General features: G+C 40.9%; 1 protein-coding gene and 1 non-coding gene across 7 annotated transcripts in view; both read left to right on the top strand.

The window, feature by feature from the left end:
• Positions 1–25,837, top strand: part of TENM2 (teneurin transmembrane protein 2) — a 1,311,127-nt gene that overhangs the window by 1,153,154 nt on the left and 132,136 nt on the right. For 4 of the 6 annotated variants that reach the window (XM_075274734.1, XM_075274733.1, XM_075274732.1 and 1 more), the window contains one exon: positions 2,758–2,970. In XM_075274734.1, coding sequence (XP_075130835.1) covers positions 2,758–2,970 — 213 coding nt within the window. The remainder of the gene's footprint in view (positions 1–2,757; positions 2,971–25,837) is intronic. The other 2 variants (XM_075274735.1, XM_075274729.1) reach the window with 1 other exon arrangement.
• On the top strand, positions 19,200–19,307 carry LOC142205364 (U6 spliceosomal RNA). The gene has a single exon (XR_012716376.1). It is a non-coding gene; the product is annotated as a U6 spliceosomal RNA (small nuclear RNA).

The following is a 25,837-nucleotide window of genomic DNA, read 5'->3' as shown; positions in this document are numbered from 1 at the left end:
CAGTAATAGAAGAAAACTCTCCCTGTGCTTCAAGATCCTCATTTTCTCCCTCCACATCCATGGGGCTCTGAAACATAAGAAAGATATGGCTTTTGCTAACAGCATTTATAGCACTATGGGAACAGTTTAAAACAGCTGGGGGCAGCGATAGACTCCCTTTAATGTTCCAAAGCATTTGGACAGCAGTCCGGGATGTAACTGAGTTGGTTGCTTCCTGTACTCCTGTACTTCCTGTATGTTTATCTTTGGTCTCCATAAAACTACTATATATGTATTTCTTATTGATTTGTATGTCAGGTTGACATACAAAGTAAGAAACATTTAACCTTCTGTAAAGCAATTACAAGCGCACCGCAGATAAGTTAAAGGTGCATTAGAGACCAATGAAGGCAAACCTGTCTGAAACAATGGAGCATACAGCAGTCCTAGAAATATGAGCCATGGACCAAGTGGTCAGACCTATCAAGCTATGCTCTGGTGTAGAAAACCAAATAAATAAAAAATACTCTGAAAGGGAACCTGTCGAAAACCAGTGTGTTAAAGAGCGGATGAACGGAGCAGATAGTTATATCGTTTTTGAGAGTTTCAGTATAAGTTGTGCTCTATTCATTGAAATCTCTGACCATTTTCTGCTTGGAAATTCAGTGGGGTGTCCTAATTAGTGATTGACAGCTATCTGTGAGCGTACACTCATGCAGACAAGGCTGTTAGTCACTGACTAGGGCCACGACCATCAATACCGAGCCCAAAATGAATGGAGATTTAACATAATAAATGACAAGTTAGTGGTCGGCTAAACACAGAGTGGTCACAGCAGGTTAGCCACTGCAAGATAGCATAGGAGTAAAGAGTGGCCAAATGGCTTTCACTGCACTTTATAGGCACAATTTAGTATGGAGTTCTGACACATTCTGGTAAATTTCCCATAATACTCCTGTTCTTTATGGATACTAAACAGACTTTCATTCATTGTAATCCAGCACAATATTGTTCTCCTTGTGTGCCTATGCGCTAGAATACTGGCTCATTGAGGCAGTCATATGTGACATTAGCACAAACGGAAGACATAAAAACTGTTTTATAACCTACTGCAGGATGCTGACTGATAAAGTTGACCTGCAAGAATCCTCAGCAAGTAGCTCCCCTGCAGGTAGATGGATAACTTTGCAATGCACTTGAAGAACTAAACCCTCATCCGCTCCATAGAGGCTGCAGTTTCTGCTTGAATCCACAAACATCCATTCAGATTTTCAGCTGCGCATTTCTTCATAGCATTCGCCTCTTATCACTGAATACCCTACAAAGTCCCCTGCATTAATATATATGTAAAACTATTTGAGTCACTTGATGTATATATGGATGTGACTGCCTGGTGACACACTGGTGCAATCTCAAATTAAAGCTCTTCAGCATTTCCCTCCCCTTTAAATAGTAATGTGAACATAATTCCGCGAATAACTGAAAGCATATCCAATGTGTAGTATAATGGATTATGAATGATGCATAAGACAAAGCTCAATCATCACTTTACAGCAGAGGAGAGGTGAAGCGCTGAGCGAGAAAACAGGCAATGAGCACCTAATTGTATTTTACCACCAATGAGGGCTTTGCCTTGTTTATTTGGACTCGCAATCATTTTCCTGCCTCGCTTTCTGCAGCTTTACAAACAGATAAAAAGCTTAAAACTAACATTTGGATTTCAGTCCAAATATCCACGTATAAGATATTTTTAAAGCAGCTTCTTACATTACTAGAGTTGATAGACAGTGAAGTGTTATATCTGAATACAGATAGATGTCTGTCTGTCTCAATGTATCTGTCTATCTGGCAGTGGGCGTCAAGCTCTAGGTCTCTATAAAGTGCTCTGATATTTCTGTTTGGTCACCATACCCAGCTATATCCATTGTTACTGTTATTAGAACAGAGCGAGTATACACTTCTTGGATGTGACACCGGGTATAGGAGTTTATTTGCCTGCAATCACTATTAGGACGATATGGATGATGACATTGTGTCCATTGCAAACCTGTTGCAACACTGTCCGGGACCACATTAAAAGAAATAAACCCTTTATACTTACCTAGAATCTCTTGAGACTCAACTTTGGTGCCCCCACTGTTTAGTGGCGTTGGAGACATACACCCCCAACTTCGTTGTGCATGTGCTGGAGCTGAGGTGTACTGAAGAACATGGACCGATGGGTGCTCTAGTGTCCAAAGTCGAACTGACAGATTCCTTTTAAATGAGTTGTTCAGAACTATGATATTGAATGTTGGGGCCTCTTTACTACTTACCAAGCACAGCATCATACATGGTGTTTGTGCTTTGTATTGCAGTTTAGCCCCATTCATTTGAATGAGACTGAGCTAAAGTATGGCCATGTGAACCAATGGATACAAAGTCATTGGCCCACAGAAAAGGAAGTGGAGCTCAGTATCGCAGTCTGGACAGAATGGTAATAGCCTATCATTGGGATAGACCATTAATATCAAACCAGCGGTGGTCTGACTCTAAACTGTCGGCTTGAGGATAGATGGAAAATAAGAAGCCACAGTGCGATGTGATCAGAGGAAATTGACCACCATTGATGTGATATTGATGGTCTATACTTATTTTATGCCAAGACCCCACTGACTTGATATTGATGGTCTATCCTTATGGTATGCCACCAGTATTCTGATCCTGGAATATCACCTAGAAGCATTTCTTTGGAAGCAGCATTGTTGTATTTTTATTTGTTGTCCTTGTTTATTACAGAGGTATGCTCCGTGGACTGCGGCACTCATGGTGTTTGTGTTGGTGGAGCATGTCGTTGTGAAGAAGGGTGGACTGGGGTGGCATGTGACCAACGTGTTTGCCACCCTCGCTGCACTGAACATGGAACTTGCAAAGATGGAAAATGTGAATGCAGAGAGGGCTGGAATGGGGAGCACTGCACCATTGGTAGGCAAACGACGGGCATCGAAAGAGGCACATATTGCTTTATTCTCATACAACATATCGCTGTTGTGTTTTGTTCCATCAAGGGAGCCTTTATTTATCAACTGCAGAATACAAATTGAGTACAAGTAAATAAATGGTTAGTGAAATTCAGAGACATGCCATGTTTATACTGAATGGCATCAATTTTGTGTTACAATAAACCTGCCAACTGTAGCATTGTAAATTCCTTTCCACATGTAAAGACCAGTGTATAGTGCACAGTTATTATCTGCTTCTATAGTAGGTCAACAGGATTTGTATTACAGCAGTTGCGGCAGACCTTAATGGGGCATTGCTTTTGACAATGATCATATCTTGTAATGAAGAACTTTGGCCAAAGGCTTTTCAGCATGTGAGTTCGAATGAATAAAAGTAGTGTTTGACCATTGTTCTTAAGCTGAATGCCAATGTAGTATAATAGAATCTGGTACTAATAGCAACATGTAAGGGATTAAAACATTTCAGTATAAAGCAAATTTATATATATGTCTATTATAGTGGAAAGAGATTCAATATAACATCTAGTCATGGGGGTGGTACTAATAAGCACTGATAGCTCTCAGTATGAGACTACGCTGCATATAGAGAGACACTCAAACTGCCCACATAACTAGATGGCAGCCTGCAGATGTGATTGCAGATCATGGTGACAGGTTTGCTTTATGAAGACCACAGCTGTCCATATATCCTATTAGGGCAAATGGATGTCTTAGACGGGAGTTCCTTGCTAAGCTGTTCCCTCTGAGAGCTCTGCTAGGGATGGTCTCACTGTGATGGACTTAAGCCTTCCACATATTACATGGCTAACTATTCATCTGAATAACATCATCATGATATCACATTGGTCTGGCTGGACATAGTTTCCCTGGCAAAATCAGATGTTGCTGAGCTTAGTGAAGAACAGACCCATAAAAATCAGCTGTTCCCAGAGGGTTCCAATGTTCATTATTAGCATGTATTATGCTTGGTATTGAAGTATTTCTGGGAGTTAAAAAACATATTGTACTAATCTTTGTATTATTATTATTAATAATAATAATAATAATAATAACAATACATATTATTTATATAGCCCAGCATATTCGGCAGCGCTGTACAATTTGAAAAGTTCAAGTAAAGGCAAAAAGATACATTACAAAGAAATGGTCACTTCACACAATGGGACTGAGGGCCCTGCTCGCAAGAGCTTACAATCTATGAGATAGAGGGAGTGACACAAGAGGTAGCAGCGACGGCATTGGAGGTAGCATTGCTTATACAGTGGTCAGAGAATTTTGTAATAGAGGTTACTGTTATTACACAAACATAAAACTGTCACCAGTCGTGTCTGTTAACTTTATATGTCCAGGCACCATCTGCACGTTAGTCTCAAATGGCATCTTATTGTGTGGGGTAATGTGGGAGCGTGAACAGAGGAGGGTTTGTTTTATGGATTCTGATAACGGTACAGAAGGGTTTACATTAAGAATTGTGATAGGCCTGTCTAAAAAGATGTGTCTTTAGTTTGCACTGGAAGCTGTAGAATTTTGGAGTTAATCTGATTTTCCCAGAGTAGCGCATTCCAGCAAAGTGGTGCAACTCGGGAGAAGTCTTTTATACGATTGTGGGAGGTTCTGACAATAGAGGATCTAAGTAGCACGGGTTGGGCGATAGACAGAGATGAAGGAGGAAATGTAGGGAGGTGCAGCATTATGGAGAGCCTTGTGGATGAGGGTGGTAAGTTTATATTGTATTCTGTAATGAATAGGCAGCCAATGTAGTGACTCGCACAGACCAGAGGCATTGCGGTACCGTCTAGACTGATAGATGAGCCTGGCCACTGCATTCAGAATAGATTGTAGAGGGGAGAGTTTAGTAAGGGGAAGACCGATTAGTAAGGAGTTGTGAGAGTGAATCAGAGTAACAATAAGTGACTTTAATGTATCTCTGGTAAGAAAAGGGCGTATTCTGGAGATGGTTTTGAGGTGGAGATGGTTTTGAGGTGGAGATGACATGAGCATGCGAGTGATTGGATATGGGGGGTGAAGGAAAGGTCTGAGTCAAATACAACCCCAAGGTAGCAGGCATGCTGCCTAGGAGTTATAGTAAGGCCTGAAACTGCAATGGATATATCAGGGACAGATCTATTAGATGGTGGAAACAGCATTCTCTTAAAGGACAGTAAGAGCAGAAATATTGATTTGATATTGATATTGAGGCTGAATGTGCGGTCTTTTGCTTGACTAATATTAACCAGTCAACATTTATTAATTATTCGCCAAGAACTAGTTTAAAGGGAGTCTGTCACTGCAAGACAGCATATCAACCCAGCCCTGAAGATAGGTTAGGGTCGCCTGAATCAGTTGGTATTTTCTTCTTGTGAATTGTTTGCCAAGTAATCACTGTCTTTGTCAATATGAAATTGAGATATTAGAAGCATAGAGGGTGTTGGTGCTACCTCTTTGGAGTAAAAACAGTGATATCTTGGCAAGGGAGGAACTGATTCAGAATGTAAGAAAACAGTGTTTGAATCAGGTGACCCTAACCTATCTATCTGAAGGGTGGGGTCGATATGCTGGGTTCTGGTGACAGACTCCCTGTAATGTCTCATGGGATAATAGTTCAGATGTGTAATATGTATAGTGCCGTATGCCGAGTGAGGATAGACGCCTATTTGAATGTTTGAACACGACCACGTTTCATTCCTTTGCACTTTTCATATCATTCTATGTGATATACAATAAAGTTGTAGATACGTAGTGATAAAAATAGCTGTGCGATATAGTTGTATTAGAAAGGCAGTGTATAAATAGTAATAGCAGTTTGAGCTCAGCATTGTTCCAACCTCAGAAGAACATTACAGAGACCTGGAAATCCTAAATCATTAGATTGTATCATGAGATATAAGCTGCTGCGGAGTGGCCGAGCACAACTTGCTAAGGATGTGTGTGAATGTGTTTGGTATCAAGGACCTCTTTGTTGTATGATTAATTAGTAGGCTATGTGCTTACAGCGCCAGCAAAATAAATTATGGGAACAAGCAGCAAACACCGTAGCTTTCCTTTTTACAGATTAATTTAAATTTCCTCTTTCCGTTCCTATGCTTTGCATGGAAATATAGATTTTGTTTGCTTGAACAACCAAATGTGACTAAAAAGGTCAAATAGTGTCCCCAGTGCATTAGAACCAGATTGTTTCTCCTGGCAGATAAGGTTTTTGAGATTATTATAGTCTCTCTCCGCAGAATTCCTCACTCCAGCAACAGCGGGGTTACAAGCTTAATTTAAAAAATCTTGGTACTTTGAGTAAGAATATAATCAGTTTCAGGACATATCCTAAGGTATCTTTTCATAATTCAAATTTTATCAACAATCTTAATTGAAGCCATATATACACCAAGACATGATTAATAACTTTGCCCTACAAGTAACTTTCTCTGCTCATTTACATTCACGCATCCAGAATCCTTTGCACTTGCTTAACTCTGTATGAGTCAGTTCTAGAACACAATGTACCGGCCATGTGAGTAACCCCCAGAGACGAGCCTTCCTCCTATCTCCAAAAGGAAAATGAAACACTTTATTTAAAGAAGCAAATAACTTTTTTTATATATACATAAAGTAATTTTTCCTTGCCATGGGTGTTTGTTAAACCATTGTTTCAGGGAGGGAAACGTACTATGTGGAACGGATGCCCAAATGGCAGACGAAGCAGCGATGGTACTGTAGTGGTAACCTGAGCCCTGGTGGGATCCCAGAATTACTTGTGCAGGATACTGATATATGGTAGTACTGTAAGGTTAGGTTCACATTTATCTATACTGAAATAGTTGTCTGAAATGACGTCCATTTTATACATCTCTGGCGGGAGCGGTTTGACCAAAAAATAGATACAAATATATAGGTTTTATTTATGTAATATTTTTTTCCAATATTCTATCAAGTCTATGTAAAAATCCCTTTTCATGGCATCCATTTTTGGATGAATCCATAAATTTCTGGCGTATGTTTTTTTTTTTTTTATTAATTGGATCTGTCAAAAACATTATTATACCAGCCCCAGTACCTTATAGTGTTCAGAGCTGTAGGCACAATGCCTTTGTAGAATGGTAAATTCATTTGGACGAGAAGCTGAATTTAATTTCTACACAAATGAGCTAAGAGCACATGGCGGCATGTCCTGGGTAACTTGGCATGGCGGCAAGATCTTCCTCTTGATCAGGAGGAGGTGGGGAAAAGATCAGATTATTTAAGTGTTACTAAGGGGTGTATTGAGCAAGAAGATGATCTTCATGTGAAGCTCAGCTGGCCCAAAACACTCCCCCTGATGTGCTCTTAGCTCACTTGCATAAGAAGCTTTTTGTCACAAGTAAATGGCCATTATTTTTGGTGCTGACAGACTCCCTTAAAATTGATACATGAGCAGTATAGTAAAAACATGACGTGAACCTAACCTAAATGGAACAAGATGGTTGGGGAGGCCTATAAAGGCTTTATAATATAATGAGTGAATACCATTACAAAAATTAAGTGGAAGGTCCAGATTATTTCTAGAAATAGAATTGAGCACAAGCATGTAGCTATGGGGAGTGCAAAGATAGTAGATGAATCATTGCCTTTATAGGCCTCTCCACTTATCCTTATTATCCTGACTATACTGTAGACCCGTGGTGGTGAACCTATAGCACACCTGCCAGTGGTGGCATTCAGAGCCCTCTCAGTGGGGACCCATATGTGGAACAGATTGTACTGTGTGGGGATCACTGTGGGGCAGATTGTACTGTGTGGGGGCCCTTCACTATTTTTATTACACAGTATCTGTCTTAAAGCAGACATATGATATTGGTACAGGCTGTAATATCATTGCAAGGTCATTATAAAACAGATCCAGTGTAATGTAAATAGAAAACAAGTACAAAGTTGTTTTGTATCATTGAAAGCTCTTTAAAGCCCCATTTACACGACCATATTTTGCGGGTCTATAACTGTCTGCAGTTGTGGATCTGCAGAGTATTAAGGTTAAATTGCTGTGTTTGCACTTTATGATAAATTAGTGGGTTTGGGTTGCAGTTTGGGCACTCAGTCTCTAAAAGGTTTTCCCTCACTGCGATAGATGAGATTGGTGGGGATGTGACTCTGTGCCTCCTCACTAAACAGCCGCATCATCTACATCATTTTTTTTATCACCCCATTTAAATACATTGTTTCGACTTGGTTTTGGTTCAGCTTTATCCCATTCACTTTAATGAAATAAAGCTGCAGTACCCTCCACTACTACTACTTAGGAGATGGCAGCCTCTTCATTGTTTATATTACTTCATACACCTGCTTGCTATTAGAGATGAGCGAGTAGTATTCAAAACGGCCATTTCGAATAGCACGCACGCATAGGAATGAATGGAAGCGGCCGGTACGCAGGAGGTTAAGTGGCCGGCTGCCGGCAAAGTCTGCATGTCGGCCACTTCCATTCATTCCTATGGGTGCGTGCTATTCGAAACGGCCGTTTTGAATACTACTCGCTCATCTCTACTTGCCATCTGTGTAGTAGTGGCGGTGCAGGGTATTGCAACTATATCTCATTTACTGATATGCCCCTTTTTTTTCATACTGCACGCTCGCCATGTCCCCTTTTCAGATATGGCTAGCACAGACAGTGTTGTGACTGCTATGTAGGTATCTGAAGCAGTGTAAACATAAAAAAAATCTGTATGGCTTTTTCGAGCACCACTACACTTTAGTTACAACTGCTTATTGGGGAGGCGGAGATTTGGATCTGACATTTATGGGTTATACTAAAGATGGACCATAAATATTGTAAACCTGGAAAATTCTTTTAATCTGGCCTAGCGAAATAGTGGAGGCTAAAGGAATAATGAAGCCATGTATCACTTTATTTTTATTAATAAAAGCAATCATTATGCAAAACCAAACACATAAAAATCATATTATAAGTCGGGAGATAAATGGTTGCGATGTGTAAAGTTCTAAATTTACCTTAACATTGAGAAATTTACTCCTGACAAAATCTAATTATTATTTTATACATCTCCTCTGATAACTTTAGGCTTTGTAAAGTGAATAATGAAAAATGATCAAAGAAAAGCGCATCAGAATATTCTGCATTCTTTTGATCTAACAAGATACTGGGTTAATGGTAGGATTTGCAAGCTGAAGCATTAAAGTAATGGAAAATATCAGAAGATTGTTAATGTATGCGTCGCACCACTTACAGTAACTATTAATGTCTCCTAGCATTAAAGAAAAGGTTGACTGTCAAAATTGCTATTTCAAGATATGGTGAAGACATTATAGATGTATAAGAAAACGTGTCCCTCTCTTAGGGCTAGTTCACGCAGGATTGCACGTGAACACATTCCGTTGCGGCTTTCCGCTCCAGCTGGGGCTGAATCAGCTGCGGAATCCGCCTGAAGAAAGGGCAGCTCGCTTCTTTTTTTTTTTCAAGCGGGAACAAACCGCTCGCGGAAAAAGGAAATGATGGATTCCCATTGATTTCATTGGGATTCCACGTCAAAATCCTGACCATTTTGCCCCGTGTGAACTAGCCCTTAGTGACATCACTGCAGCAGATTCCTGACTGTGTTCAGGATGCATCGGCTTATTGCAGATTCATAGGCTGCTTCATCTGCACCAATAAAATGGTTATATATATGTATTGAGAATGCTACTGTACTGTAGGCTATTCCAAAGTAAGATCTAAGGGAACGCCATTGGTCTCCACTTGCCAGAATACTACCTTTACTTGCAGATCTAGCCTACTGGTTACCTCGGTGCTCACTCCAGTTTCTTTAAGGATTAGTATGCTAACCTGCAAGTGGATAAACAAGCGTTTTTGCTGTAGTTTTATCTACAGCATTTTTTTCCAGCAGTGTTTTTAAACTGTGTTTTACTATGTTTGGCTTTAGTATAAAAATCTACTTCGACTATTTGGACACGTGTGCTTCTGTTTGTATCCTTAGGCAATATTTTAGTTTCTGCTATGTACTTCTGTGTGCACACAAGTCCTTCTGTCTGTATGTCTAAGCAATGCTCTAGGTCAGGGATGTTTACACTTTGTCAGCATGTGAGCTACTTTATAATATGACTAAGTCGAAAGATCTACTACCCACTTCTTGTGGGCGGGGTCGGGGCGTGTCCGTGGGCGGGGCCTGGCATATGGGCAGGGCGGAACATGAGAGCAGGAGACAGCAGCGTTCTGTGGCCGCCCAGGGATCCCGCTCTTAGGGATGGAGGGGGCTGCTTGTTCACAGCGCAGGCTGAGTTATCTCTGGACACTGGCAGGCTGGGGCTGCGGCAGCCCCTCCTGCCAGTGTCCGTAGTTGACTCTCAGCCTGCGCTGTGAACAAGCAGCACCCCGGCCCCCTCCATCCCTAAGAGTGGCCTGCAAGTGTCCGGAGTGCTTGTTCACAGTGCAGGCTGAGAGTCTACTCTCAGCCTGCACTATGAACAAGCAAACACCGGGGATCCCTGGCTGCATCCCGCGATCGACGCATACGTCCATTGCGATCGACCGGTAGATCACGATCGACGTATTGGGCACCCCTGCTCTAGGTTGTCTGCATTTCAGTATGTCAAACTTTCATGTTTCGCTGGAGTTATGTTCTAAGGTCTGCATGTCTGAAATATGTTCTAGTTTTCAGGCACATATCCTTCTGTTATGTATGTAGTATCGTTCAATGTTGATGTTTTGATCCTTCTGCCATGTTTGCATTTCTGCTGCCATGTAGTGTATATGTCCTTCTGCTTCAATGTCTGTATCCTTGCATATGAGTAGTTACTCTGAGTCCTTGTCTTAGCTTAAATTCAAGGGATCTAATACAGGTCTATGTATCTTGTTCTAAGCCTTATTTATGTATCTGTCCTGTGGCCTGGAGCTTGGCTTATTTCTTGAACTTTGTATCTCTTATCCTAGAGTCAATGCCTATGGAGTCTTGGCTCACTTGTTATGTATTTCTGTGTATTGTATACACCTCTGCTAACTGTCTTAGTCTATGGAGTTTCTTGTCCTATACCCTGCCTTGAACTCCTGTGCACATACCCCTGCCATCTGTATGTTATTCCATCTTGTTGATTCGGTACTACCTACACTTTTATTTGTGCTTGCTCTCTGTATGTATGTTGCCTGACTCTGATTTTCATCTGTATTCACATTAAGGCTGGTCTTACACGACCGTAATGTAAGTCCGCAAATGGTCCACAATTGAGGGTTTTCAATTGCGGACACATTATAGTCAATGTGGCCTCTCACAGCACCGGATATTTTATCCATGGTGTGGCTGGGCCGGAACCGCGGTCCGCAATTTATAGAACATGTCCGTAATGGCTGTGAATTGCAGCACTGCACGGACTCGCCCATAGAGTGCGGCAGGACACGGACATCTGCGGAGCCTATGTTGCCGATCAGCAACTAGTGTTGCTGATCAGCAACTTGCGGACCGTACATTCAATACGGTCGTGTAAGACCAGCCTAAGTGTTTTCCTGATTCTGTGGTGCTCTGTACCATAGTCCTTGACCTTCCTAGTCAGTTGGCACCAACACCCAGACCAGTTCAAGAAGTAAAGAGCCAGCACTCTCTTCAGCAAAGTCCATATCCTTGAATGGGGGTTAAAGGGTAAACACTGGAGAGTCTGCTAAGCCATTGTCCTTACAGGTAGTCTACCTAGACAATGCACCTAGGAGTGGCCCACTACCACAATAAGTAAAATGTTGACTCATACAACAAAAGTGCAACAAAACACCTTTCTAGCTTCGAGACAGCACTTTGTTCACAACACTAAAATCTCTGTGGGATGTTTTATTACATAAAGGTGTTGAAGCTATAAGCTGGATACTTGTAGGTTTAGAGCTAGTACTATATTCCCTTAATGGTCACATTAATTGCATATGAATTTGTAATTTGGTTTCTCTTTTCCCAAGTTAAAGTTCTTTTTACTAAATCCACCATGTGTGAAGGCATATTATCCAACTGAATTGCCCCCTAACTTAGTCTAATAAACTTAAAATTGTTTTTATTGCTCCCCTTTGCAATCTGTTTGTTCTACAGAGCGTGGACCACATTTTACAACTGGGATTATAGTGAATCCTGTTGTGCAGTCTCATTGGTTACTAGAAAGCATTCTCTGAATCCCAGATGTTTGATTGAGAGACTAAGGCTGCCTTTCTCAAGCATTGTTTGTTTAATGGCAAGTCTTCCCCCTCCTGAACATACCGCTCCTCTCTCTTTTTATTATGGCGCGCATATTAAAAGGCTTTGGGTTTACCAAGTTTTGTGAGGAGGGAGCTGTAATTTTGAAAAACTGCCAATCAATGTCATGGATTATTGCGTTTGTGCTAATCCCTCTGTATATTCAGAATTATACCAGCTAAGGCAGTGAAGCTCAATCAACTGACAATAGCGAGGAGACCTGCCTTTTATATTGTGATGTGATTTAAAACACTTTGTAGTAGAAGACAACCGGCTTCATTGTTGTTGCAGAAGCAATGTATGAATACGAAAGTATATAAATATGGATAACTTCCCAAGTATGGACCAAAAAGAATAGAATAGCAATGCTGCGAGTGTAAACAAAAAAAAACAAAAAACTTTTTAATGTCTGCGATGTGGTTAAGGATCTGTCTGGTGAGGATAAATTTGTTAAAATAGGCTTAAAAGGGATGCAATGTCTCCTTACAGCGATGTTGCCTCCGAGAGCCCAATTTATTACATTACTACTTTTATATTGGTAGCTTTTTCTGAGCCTGTCCTAGCACGCGGACCCCTTATTATATCCTAGTGATTGTGCCATCAATAACTTAAAAGTACATAAACAAATCAAAACATTCTTAGTCATGCAAAAACTTTACATAAATTATTAGTACAGAGTGCACATAAGGAGTAATATTATTTCTGACCAGAATATGACTTTACATATTTGGCAGTTTTCCATACCGCAGGGTCCATCTAATTTTCAGTAGCCTCAGAGCTGGTGGAGTAATACTAGCTGCTATGATGACCACCATAAACAACACACAAAAAGTAGAAGAAAACCTGCTACAGAACTCGTTTTACCTCTGAAGCTGCAGTAGGAACACATAGAACGTTATAGAGATCTACTATCCTGTACTGATGACAGTAAAGTACTTGGGATAAGATAGAAACTTCCTATTCATCTCTAAAAGGCTCTGTGTGCTTCACTCCTCCAACACTTAGTAGCATTTCATTTCTCCCCATCCCCTCTTCATAGAAATCCACATACAGCAGTAATATGACACCCCGTGAGCTGCAGTCTTGTCTTTCTGTAGTAAGATGAATAAAGTAGATATATCAGAGTGATTGTCAGTTAAGGAGGGAGGAGGAGGAAAAGAGCTTGTAAATGATCAGGAGTTACATACTGAAAAACTGCACATGTATGCATGGAAAACCCGCAGTAACTGGGGTGAATTTTCATATAAAGGAATTCAGTCCGGATTTTGACATGTAGATTTTGACAATGTTTGCGTGATAGCTTGACATCTGGTGAAGATCTGTCCTAGGTCAATTCCTGTCCAAAAAAATAATCTGTTTCATGTGCATGAGAAATAGAATTTCTCATTGACTCTAATGCTGATAGATTATGGGGCAGAGTTTCCATGTTGAACACCGTGCTGAAAATCCCCATGTAATTTTGACTGTGTGTGTACCCTACAGAGAGGAAAGTATCTGATAAAAAAAATAACTTATAAAATGTCTTATATTTGCTAATATGTGCTAGTGACAACTTAAAAAAAAAAAAAAAAAAAAAAAAAAAAAAAAGAAATATACACTCACCGGCCACTTTATTAGGTACACCTGTCCAACTGCTCGTTAACACTTAATTTCTAATCAGCCAATCACATGGCGGCAACTCAGTGCATTTAGGCATGTAGACATGGTCAAGACAATCTCCTGCAGTTCAAACCGAGCATCAGTATGGGGAAGAAAGGTGATTTGAGTGCCTTTGAACGTGGCATGGTTGTTGGTGCCAGAAGGGCTGGTCTGAGTATTTCAGAAACTGCTGATCTACTGGGATTTTCACGCACAACCATCTCTAGGGTTTACAGAGAATGGTCCGAAAAAGAAAAAACATCCAGTGAGCGGCAGTTCTGTGGGCAGAAATGCGTTGTTGATGCCAGAGGTCAGAGGAGAATGGCCAGACTGGTTCGAGCTGATAGAAAGGCAACAGTGACTCAAATAGCCACCCGTTACAACCAAGGTAGCCAGAAGAGCATCTCTGAACGCACAGTACGTCGAACTTTGAGGCAAATGGGCTACAGCAGCAGAAGACCACACCGGGTGCCACTCCTTTCAGCTAAGAACAGGAAACTGAGGCTACAATTTGCACAAGCTCATCGAAATTGGACAATTGAAGATTGGAAAAACGTTGCCTGGTCTGATGAGTCTCGATTTCTGCTGCGACATTCGGATGGTAGGGTCAGAATTTGGCGTCAACAACATGAAAGCATGGATCCATCCTGCCTTGTATCGGTAACGGTTCAGGCTGGTGGTGGTGGTGTCATGGTGTGGGGAATATTTTCTTGGCACTCTTTGGGCCCCTTGGTACCAATTGAGCATTGTTGCAACGCCAAAGCCTACCTGAGTATTGTTGCTGACCATGTCCATCCCTTTATGACCACAATGTACCCAACATCTGATGGCTACTTTCAGCAGGATAATGCAATGCCATGTCATAAAGCTGGGATCATCTCAGACTGGTTTCTTGAACATGACAATGAGTTCACTGTACTCCAATGGCCTCCACAGTCACCAGATCTCAATCCAATAGAGCATCTTTGGGATGTGGTGGAACGGGAGATTCGCATCATGGATGTGCAGCCGACAATTCTGCGGCAACTGTGTGATGCCATCATGTCAATATGGACCAAAATCTCTGAGGAATGCTTCCAGCACCTTGTTGTATCTATGCCACGAAGAATTGAGGCAGTTCTGAAGGCAAAAGGGGGTTCAACCCGTTACTAGCATGGTGTACCTAATAAAGTGGCTGGTGAGTGTATATATATAAGTATTTGAATGCTATTCAGCCTTTACTTGGTAAATCAGATGACAATATCATACAGAAGGTTTTCAAGGTCTTACATTATTTTCTGATGGGGCTCAAATGGCTGTCACTTTAGTTACCGAGCATTGTGCAAAACCCGTACTGTATATCTAGAGGATGGCTGACCAATTCACCATATTTAAAGATGTATAAATATAACAACAAAAATATAACAACAAAACTGGTTTGGCAACATTATAGAATCCTCGCGAATACAGTTGTATTGAGAAGGGGACATGGTCATTCATCTTTGTAGACTTGGAGTAATGATCACAGCTAACTCTATAAAGTGTCAGGAATATCCCCTGGCAGGCTTCATGGGATGGAAACTGAGAAGTCTAAGGAACGGCTGGACACAAAGTCCGCGCCACATGTGCTGAGCTACGGCAGCAACTACATGACCTATTTCTAAGGCAGTTGCATGAAGCACCGTAAAAGAAACACGTTGAACCCTGTGCATGATATGAATATTCTTAACTTTAGCGCGGATGGCAAGGTGACAACTTGATGCACAGCGGTAATTTAGTCCAGTAACATTCTGCAGCAAACGATTTACACTTCGGCTTGTCATTTTTCACGAAAAAGCTCTTGTGTTGTGGGATTTCAGAAGAGAATTCTTCCCCAAAATGATCCCTTGTCATATTGCAGACGTGTTTTCCGCACTTCACCAAAGTCTAACAGTTTTTACTTAAAAATGTCACAGCAGGTCAAGTAGGAAGCAGAAAATAAAGTGCAATGAAAACACGTTTGCCTTGTCCCCTTAACTCCCGGGAGGCCCATACACTAAACCCAAAAGTGTCTGCTTAACTTGCTGTATTAGGCAGCAATAGAACAGACGACGGAAAGAAACTGCAGGAGCAGTCTCTACAAAGCTACTTTTTGCTATTCCCTAAAGAAATGAAAACAAGTCCCTTAATCTGTGATGATGTTTCCTTGACTTCAGAGGACTTGCAATCATCTGTAATATTTTATTTACACTGCATGGTAATACGTGCATTGACTTTGTGCTGCAGGGTTGGTTTTCTCAAGTCTGTACGTGTATTCCTAATAACTTGCTGTTAATAAAGTCAGTGTGGCTTAGTTTATATTGTGTGCATATATAAAAGTAATACTATTCACAGTATTGCACTATTGATTTTTTCAGAATTGTTAAAAGAGATGTGATCAAAATGTTAGTGGGTACTGAGGCATTAAAGTTTGGCTTAAACCAATTCATACAGCAGGCAATTTGTTTGGTCTCATGGGCCATGCATAGATACATAGCAAATTTATATATAGAAAAAACACCTAGACTTTTTGGGCACTCACATGGCTGAAGACGACATTACCCATCTACACGGGCTTAGAACTACTCATGATAAACCTAGATCAAGCCTCAATCTTTTTAGTCCTGGAAGCCTATGTTGCAATAAGTATAGAGAGGTCTACTCTTGACTAATCTTAAAGGTGTCATCCAGTTACTAATATTGATGGCCTATACTTTATACCACACAGTTAGTGAGCAGCATGGCTCCTGGCAAGTAAACATTACTGGAAGCCATGATGTCCATGAACAAGATAACTGTGGGGGTGTGGGGTGTTGGACCCTTGCAGGTTGTAATAAAGACCTATCCTAAGGTTCGGCCATCATTATTAGAAACAGGATCAGGGGCGTAACTACCTTTGATGCAGCAGAGACGGCTGCCACAGGGACCGGGCCATTAGGAGGCCCAGTGACAGCCACTACTGCTGCGTTTTGTTTTGTTTTTGTTTTTTCTTTTAATAGGCCGTTACTGGTTGAAGTTACTTCAGCCAGTAACGGGCCCTATTTACTTGCCGATCCTGGCTGGGCCGGGACCGGTAAGTGGCACCGCAGGCCCCACAAACACTATCATTATACTTGGCGGTCTTTTCAGTATATCTTTTTAGTATATTTTCAGAGTTTAATGATCGGAGGCCCGGGAGAGGTAAGGGAACATAACAAACAATGTTACTTACCTCTCCACGATCCGTGCTGGCCTCAGGCCTACGGTAGTTTTCTGACGTCACATGATCCCGGCCTGCGGGTCATGTGACATCCGACGTCATTAAAGAAGGACGAGAGCGGCGGCCGACAGCATAGAAGCCGGGGGACAGGTAAGCAACAGTGTGTGTGTGGGGGGGGGGTTATGTTTTTATTCCCCCAGGTCTCCGATTATTATACTCTGGGGTCTGTAAAGAACCCAGAGTATAATAATTGTTTATGGGTGTCCACAGTGGGACATAATACTGGGTGCAGGGGCCACTATGGGGTACAATACTGTGTGTAGGGGCCACTATGGGGTACAATACTGTGTGCAGGGGCCACGAAGGGACATAATAGTGTGTGCAGGGGCCACTAAGGAACATAATACTGTGTGCAGGGGCCACTAAGGGACATAATACTGTGTGCAGGGGCCACTAAGGGACATAATAGTGTGTGCAGGGGCCACTGAGGGACACAATACTGTGTGCAGGGGCCACTAAGGGACATAATAGTGTGTGCAGGGGCCACTGAGGGACACAATACTGTGTGCAGGGGCCACTAAGGGACATAATACTGTGTGCAGGGGCCACTGAGGGACATAATACTGTGTGCAGGGGCCACTAAGGGACATAATAGAGCGCGGAGGAGGGGTCAGTCGAGGTCATGGGGGGGGTATGTAAAAAGTTTGCCACGGGGCCCCACCATTCCTAGTTATGCCACTGAACAGGATAAACCCTTTAAAACATGATCAATAAAGATCTACATCGAGTTTACGCAGTCAAAAATTAGTTGACCGAGCAACAATGTATTTATAATGCCATCAGTAATATGGACAGGTCCATTATAAAATCTAAGATCCTTTCAAGAATGGTGTTCAGTGGGGTAGTCACCATGAATTCCTTAACATGTAAAACCTCAGAGCTGATAAACCTTGGGCTTATGGGATTGGAGGAAGTTCTCAATGTAATATCCATTCCCTGCAATGATCACTAGTAAGTAGTTTACAATCTATTCAGTGACTTTGGACCATAGTTTGCTATGAAATAGACTTGGGTTAACTGTCTGAGTCACTATTGCGATGTATAAGATTCCTACTTTGTGCCATCATTTTAGGGACTTAAATCGGCATTAAAAATATTTTTGCGCAGGCTCTTAAGGAAGGGGTTAACTAATGGTTGCTGCTGTCCAATTCACATCAGGGATCAGACCATTATGAAAAGGAAATGTCAATTCTGTGCTTTTGGCTGCAATATTTTCTCTTAGCACTGGGAATGAATTCAAAACTGCTGCGTTACTGTTGTTCGAAGCTTTTATCCTCCTAAGCAACTAAATATTTTAAGGCAGAAAGAAAAGTGTGAATGCTGTTGGTTTCTCAAAACTGCTGTCGTCTATTAACCCCATTCAGCGCCAGATGGCCTGGCTTCCCTACAAGTGAATGGGGTTAAGTGAGAAGTCCATTATAACTCACCAGTAGAAATTCCTATTTGTAAAAACAAGTGCACGAATACAATTAGACCTCAGTTCAGAAAACATAGACGCAGGAATCCATTTAAAAAGCCTAGAAATGCGCAAATGTGTTAGAACCTCAAGGAAGCTAGTTGTCATTTTCTTTCACATCACTCACTCACTATCAGATCACGTAGCTACGCAGGACTTTTGTTATTTTACAACTTGTACAACTTTTGATTCACATCACGGAGTACATACAACTTCATCTACTTAATTTGAGGAAGGGGAGTCACTATAAAAATAATCAATTTGCACATTTTTTTTTTTTCCTGTTACGGCACTCACCATACAAGACATATACCTTTATATTTTAATAGTCCAAACATTAATGGAGGTGGTAGTACCTGATATATTTATAGTTTTGGTTTATTTTATTTGTAAAATGGAGAAAAGGGTGATTATTTTAAATATTTTTTTAATTTTTTTTATAGTTTTACAACTTTATTTGCTGTTTAAAACTTTTACTTACTCTAGTGTGTTGGGCGAGTTGATCACTCATACAATATAGTGCACATCATATATACTAAAGTATATTGCATATATACTGTGCTTCTATTACAGCCTATGGCAGAGTGTAATATAAGTTCTATAGTGACATGCTTCTCAAGTAACATTCTAGTAGCGGTGATCTGCTGTAAAATTTGGCTAACGTGTATGATCAACAGCTACAATCTGTGCTCGCTTCGGCAGCACGTATAAAAAAAATTGGAACAATACAGAAAAGATTAGCATGGCCCCTGCGCAAGGATGACACACAAATTTGTCTAACATTCCATATTAAGACATAATTAAAAACAGCTGCAATCTTTGCTGTCACCATTCATGTATTAATGCATTATAATACAAGTGGCTCCCACTGTGTATGAAGAGACCACAACTCTTGAATCTGCTCCCTATTCCACACATATAAGTATATCAGATTATAAGAAAGGGTTAAAGAAGTTATCCTAATAGATATAGAATAGAAGTCTTTTCTTAGATCTAATAAAACAGTCATTCAGTCACAATCTTTCAAAAATGTTCCTGTGTGTAGATGTATCAGTAAGATACTATGGCTCCCCTGATGTTCTTTAAGATCATCCTTACATTATCTATATATTGTGTCAACTGCTGGAGGTCAGTCCATTTGTCTGGATACTTCTGTTCAAAGGCAGTAGAGCTTTTTTTTTTCTTTTTTGCAAGATCCCACCATATAATAGTTATCATCTTTTATAACTCCTTCCCGCTGCAGAATTTCTTTTACCTTCCAAAAAGCCATAGATTTTTTTTATTTTATTGTCCTCAGAGACTTATGAATTGCTTAATTTTTGCGAGACAAATTGTACTTTGTAATGGTACCATTTAAGCTTTTGTATGATGTACTGGGAAGCTGGGAAAAAAAAATCAGAATAGAGTAGAATTAGAGTTGTTTTTTGTTCTTACAGCTTTTACTGTCAAGACAAAATGCCAGGTTCCTTATAGTCTGTGGGTCGGCACAATTACAGGGATATCGCTTTTTTTTAATCTTTAAGATTCTGGGAATTGCCATACTCCATATATAGGGCTGCATATGGAATAATTTTTGCAGGGCCAGATGTACTTTTGATTTATACCACTATGGGGAATGTTTGATGTTATGGCGCTACAAAGTTCAGTGAATGGGAAAAAATATTTTTATAAATTTGTGGATCAGGCATTTTTGAACTTAAGATTTTATTTACTGTTTTGTTTTTTTTTACATTTATTTTTATCTTGAACTCCAGGGGGCCTGATCACTGATAGAAAACACTGAAATGCTAATACATTGCAGTGTATTGTAAAATACATAGACTTCTGTTACAAGCTTGGGAGTCTTCAATAGGCTCCAAGCCATCATAGCAATGGATCTCTTCCACTAAATTGCATTTCAGGGGATAGCGGTCACAGAGAAAATGGTGGTGCTAACAGTAAAATAGTACCTTGATTGGTTAGTTAATGCTCAAGATCAGTGTTGTCACTGATCATGGGCATTGCCACTGGGTCTCCACTGTATAATATCTAGCAGTGTTAGGCTTGGAAGTCACATTTATTGCTTATTTTAGCTCTTTTTTGCACCATATCCATCATGGAGAAATGGCTTAGCTTATACTGGGACTAAGGCAACCACATTGCAGAAACGCATCGTTTTTCCCACTACCGAAACATTGCGGGGGAAAAAAAGTACCCACTTTTAAAGAATGCAGCATGTCAATTATACTAGTGAAAACACTTGCCTTTTCCATTTAGGTTTAGCAAGGGAAGATAGAAAAACTCAATGAAAAACAATGCAGAAAAAAACACATTAATAGTGATCCGCAACATAGGAACTTAAAGTGAATCGGGGCGTGAATTACAATCTCGCACTGTATACCAAAAATGGCGCCATTATTTAGACACATTTGTTGGCGGTGATTAAATAGTATAAAAGAATCCTATTTATCATCCAGCATCTGTCACTGTCATAAATCGGGACATTTTTATACTGTCTAGCCTAAATCTCTAAATCTTACACCGTAATAGTAAATCTGCCCCACTACGTGGAAATCTGCCAGAAACCGCATAGTGGCCTAAAATTGAAATTTACTGACCAAGTATAATCTACCGTGCCAACATTACTGGATTGTCACATATATAAAATATAGACTTACTGCCTATGCTCATATTTGGATTGTACAATAAACCTTTTGCCACCAGATTGCTTTGCCATTTTGTTCCCTCTTGTAATCCAGATTTTTAAGGTCACATCTAATGTATACAGATCCTGGAAGTTTGTAAGACTAAACTGCAACCATTTCCAGAATTGTTCCCTTTCTTTGTGAGGTTTAAATCTTTAATGGTGTAAAACTTGAGGGCTTTCTATTTATGTAAGATTTTGTCTAAGCCACATTTCTTTTCTAACCCTACCAAGACAAAGTCTAATAGCTGACAATTGCTTGGCTGCCACATTGTGCCTTTCATTGAGAACTGTGTCTGGATTTTTAGAAACAGATTATCATCTTTTATGAACTACAAAAACAGGACTAAAGATACCACAAGGGGTGAGGGGGCAGCGGATATGGCATATGCTGCTGCGCTTCATCCCTGTGGCAGCATTGTGTCTAAAATAATCTGTTGCTTATGTGTCATTTATAGGTTGCCATTAAATTAAGAACACAAGCCACATGAAGCCGTGGCGTTTGTACTAATGTCCTAAACTCTGACATTTCTACTTACACAGCGTTTCATAAACATTTCATGAGAAATCACAGGAAATCAATAAAAGCCAAATGTGCACAAATCCAAGCGAATTTCTCAAGCCAAAAACAGAACATGAAAGAAGGAAGGTTGGAATCACTTGGAAAAAGGAATAAATGCAGCAACAAAGGAAAGGGCAAACAAAAACAACAATGTGCTAACTAGGATACAAAGTACAACTTTATAGAATACTGTGCAGAACAAGGGAGGGGAACAGTTAGGAACTAGATTGTATCCTATGAGTGAACAGATATTGATAAATGTTGCTTGTCTCATCCTGTCATATCAGGTTTATAATGAAACCCCTTCTGACCGGAGTGTCCTGACTTTCTCTCAATAATAAGCTGGAATGGGCTGATCCAATGGATGTGCTGCACAGAAAGGTTCACAGCTGGCTCTACCTGCTCCGGAGGCTGAGAGCCTTTGGAGACCATTGGGCACTTCTTAGGGCCTTCTTTAACTCTGTAGTGGCATCAACCATCACCTCTTTGAAGTGGCCTGCTAGGGGAGTAGCATAGCAGCCAGGTTGAGAAATAGACTTGACAGGCTGGTTAGAAGGGCTAGCTCTGTCCTAGGGAGCCCCTGATACCCAGTATAGGTGGTGGATAAGAGAATGATACTGTCCATGGTGAGCTCCATGCTGGAGAATAACTCCCATCCCATGTATGAGACCTTAACGGCACTTGGCAGTACTGTCAGTGACCGACTGCTTCACACCAAGTGTGAGAAGGAGCGCTATCGGAAATCCTTCCTCCCAACCGCAGTCACGCTGTACAATAAACATCAGGCTAAGCAAAGATCACTCTGCACAGAGAACCAAATGATCCTGAGTCTTTCTTTTTTTTCTTCTTAGTTGCTATGACCCCTAGTATATTTTCTATCTGCTATGAGCTTGTATGTGTTCTTTCTGGAATTATTTTACTGTATTATCTATGCTGCTGTAACACACTGAATTTCCCCATGGTGGGACTATTAACCCCTTCCCGACATGCGCTGTAATAGTACGGCGCATGTCGGGTCTGTAACTATGGCGACCGCCCGGGAGCCGGGCGGCCGCCATAGCCGCCGGGTGTCTACTGCTGACAACCGGCTCTCATGCCTCCAATCGGTCCCCGGAGGCGCCATTTTCCCGGCGGCGCATGGGCGCCGCCATTTTGCCCGGGATTGCCGGCTCCTGGAGCATGCTCCAGGGCTGACGTCCTGTTGCCATGACAGCCAGGAGCCTGTACAAGGCTCCCAGGCTTGTCTGCAAGTCCTCTCTTTTGCAGGCTGGTCTATGCAGCCTGCAAAAGAAAGGATGATTTTTTGCAATGCATTAGCATTGTAATGCATTGCATTAGTGATCAGACCCCCTGGGGTTCAACACCCCTAGGGGGTCTAATAAATGCAAAAAAAAAAAAGTTAAAAAAAAGTATAAAAAAGTATTAAAAGTTCAAATCACCCCCCTTTCCCTAGAACATATATATATATATATATATATATATATATAAATAATATATATATATATATATATATATATATATATATATATATATATATATATATATAAATTATATATATATATATATATATATATATATATATATATATATATATATATATATACACACACTCACCGGCCACTTTATTAGGTACACCATGCTAGTAATGGGTTGGACCCCCTTTTGCCTTCAGAACTGCCTCAATTCTTCGTGGCATAGATTCAACAAGGTGCTGGAAGCATTCCTCAGAGATTTTGGTCCATATTGACATGATGGCATCACACAGTTGCCGCAGATTTGTCGGCTGCACATCCATGATGCGAATCTCCCGTTCCACCACATCCCAAAGATGCTCTATTGGATTGAGATCTGGTGACTGTGGAGGCCATTGGAGTACAGTGAACTCATTGTCATGTTCAAGAAACCAGTCTGAGATGATTCCAGCTTTATGACATGGCGCATTATCCTGCTGAAAGTAGCCATCAGATGTTGGGTACATTGTGGTCATAAAGGGATGGACATGGTCAGCAACAATACTCAGGTAGGCTTTGGCGTTGCAACGATGCTCAATTGGTACCAAGGGGCCCAAAGAGTGCCAAGAAAATATTCCCCACACCATGACACCACCACCACCAGCCTGAACCGTTGATACAAGGCAGGATGGATCCATGCTTTCATGTTGTTGACGCCAAATTCTGACCCTACCATCCGAATGTCGCAGCAGAAATCGAGACTCATCAGACCAGGCAACGTTTTTCCAATCTTCAATTGTCCAATTTCGATGAGCTTGTGCAAATTGTAGCCTCAGTTTCCTGTTCTTAGCTGAAAGGAGTGCCACCCGGTGTGGTCTTCTGCTGCTGTAGCCCATCTGCCTCAAAGTTCGACATACTGTGCGTTCAGAGATGCTCTTCTGGCTACCTTGGTTGTAACGGGTGGCTATTTGAGTCACTGTTGCCTTTCTATCAGCTCGAACCAGTCTGGCCATTCTCCTCTGACCTCTGGCATCAACAACGCATTTCTGCCCACAGAACTGCCGCTCACTGGATGTTTTTTCTTTTTCGGACCATTCTCTGTAAACCCTAGAGATGGTTGTGCGTGAAAATCCCAGTAGATCAGCAGTTTCTGAAATACTCAGACCAGCCCTTCTGGCACCAACAACCATGCCACGTTCAAAGGCACTCAAATCACCTTTCTTCCCCATACTGATGCTCGGTTTGAACTGCAGGAGATTGTCTTGACCATGTCTACATGCCTAAATGCACTGAGTTGCCGCCATGTGATTGGCTGATTAGAAATTAAGTGTTAATGAGCAGTTGGACAGGTGTACCTAATAAAGTGGCCAGTGAGTGTATATATATATATATATATATATATATATATATATATATATATGTAGTTAAAAACTGTGAAACATATACATGTTAGCTATCCCCGCGTCCGAAATCGCCCACTCTACAAATCTATAAAAATAGTTTTCCTGTTCGGTAAACGCCGTAGCGGGAAAAATAGTCGAAAGTGCCAAACCGCCGTTTTTTCACCGTTTTGATTCTGATAAAAATTTGAATAAAAAGTGATCAAAGCAATAACATTTCCCGAAAATGGTAGAACTAAAAAGTACACCCGGCCCCACTAAAAAAGACGCCCTATGCATCCCCGTACACTTACGTATAAAAAAGTTACGGCCGTCGGAATATAGCGACTTTTAGAAAAAAAACACAGTTTTGAAATTTTTTTTAGGGGTCAAAATGTAAATAAAACCATATAAATTTGGTATCCCTGGAACCATACCGAAACACAGAATATAGAGGACATGTCATTTTGGCTGCACAGTGAACGCCGTAAAACCAAAGCCCGTAAGAAAGTCGCAGAAATGCATTTTTTCTTCAAATCCACCCCATTCTGAATTTTTTTTCCTGCTTCCCAGTACATTATATAGAATAATTAATGGTGGCATCATGAAGAAAAATTTGTCCCGCAAAAATTAAGACCTCATATGGCTCTGGGAGCGGAGAAATAAAAAAGTTATGGGGTTTAGAAGGAGGGGAGTCAAAAAACGAAAATCAAAAAATGCCATCGGCGGGAAGGGGTTAAAGGATTATCTTATATGATGGGGATAGAAACATTGGACCGCTTTAAACATGCCCATTCTTTTCCTCTTAAGAGAGATTAGCCACTGCCAGAGGGTCAGCACTTACTCCCATATACAGAGCAGAGACAAAAGTGTGTATATAAGAGAAGGTTCAAGGGCATACATGCCAACGTTTGGAGCTGGAAATATGGGAGAATTGTGCTAAAATTTTTGAGCGTGATCACATTTACTTTGGGGATGTGACACCTCACATTTGTGCATGTCACACACATAATGTGCCCATGTTTTATATATATATAATTACAGAGCAGTGTAAGAGCATTCCACAAAATAGGAAAATACACCCACTTTTCCAAGTCTCTGGGATGTCACAACTATGTTGGCATTATAGAGAGGGCTTAGTGAATAGCAACTCACATAGTATTGCATACAGTGGCAGCACATATACTCGATTGGTTTAATTTGTGCAATAGTCCAAATAGCAAGGGTCTGGCAGTTATCACCTATATTT

Source organism: Leptodactylus fuscus, chromosome 5 (genome assembly GCF_031893055.1).
Source record: "Leptodactylus fuscus isolate aLepFus1 chromosome 5, aLepFus1.hap2, whole genome shotgun sequence".
NCBI classification, from domain to species: Eukaryota; Metazoa; Chordata; class Amphibia; order Anura; family Leptodactylidae; genus Leptodactylus; species Leptodactylus fuscus.
Note: the sequence above shows the minus strand (reverse complement) of the source record. Positions and strands in the feature narration are given on the sequence as shown.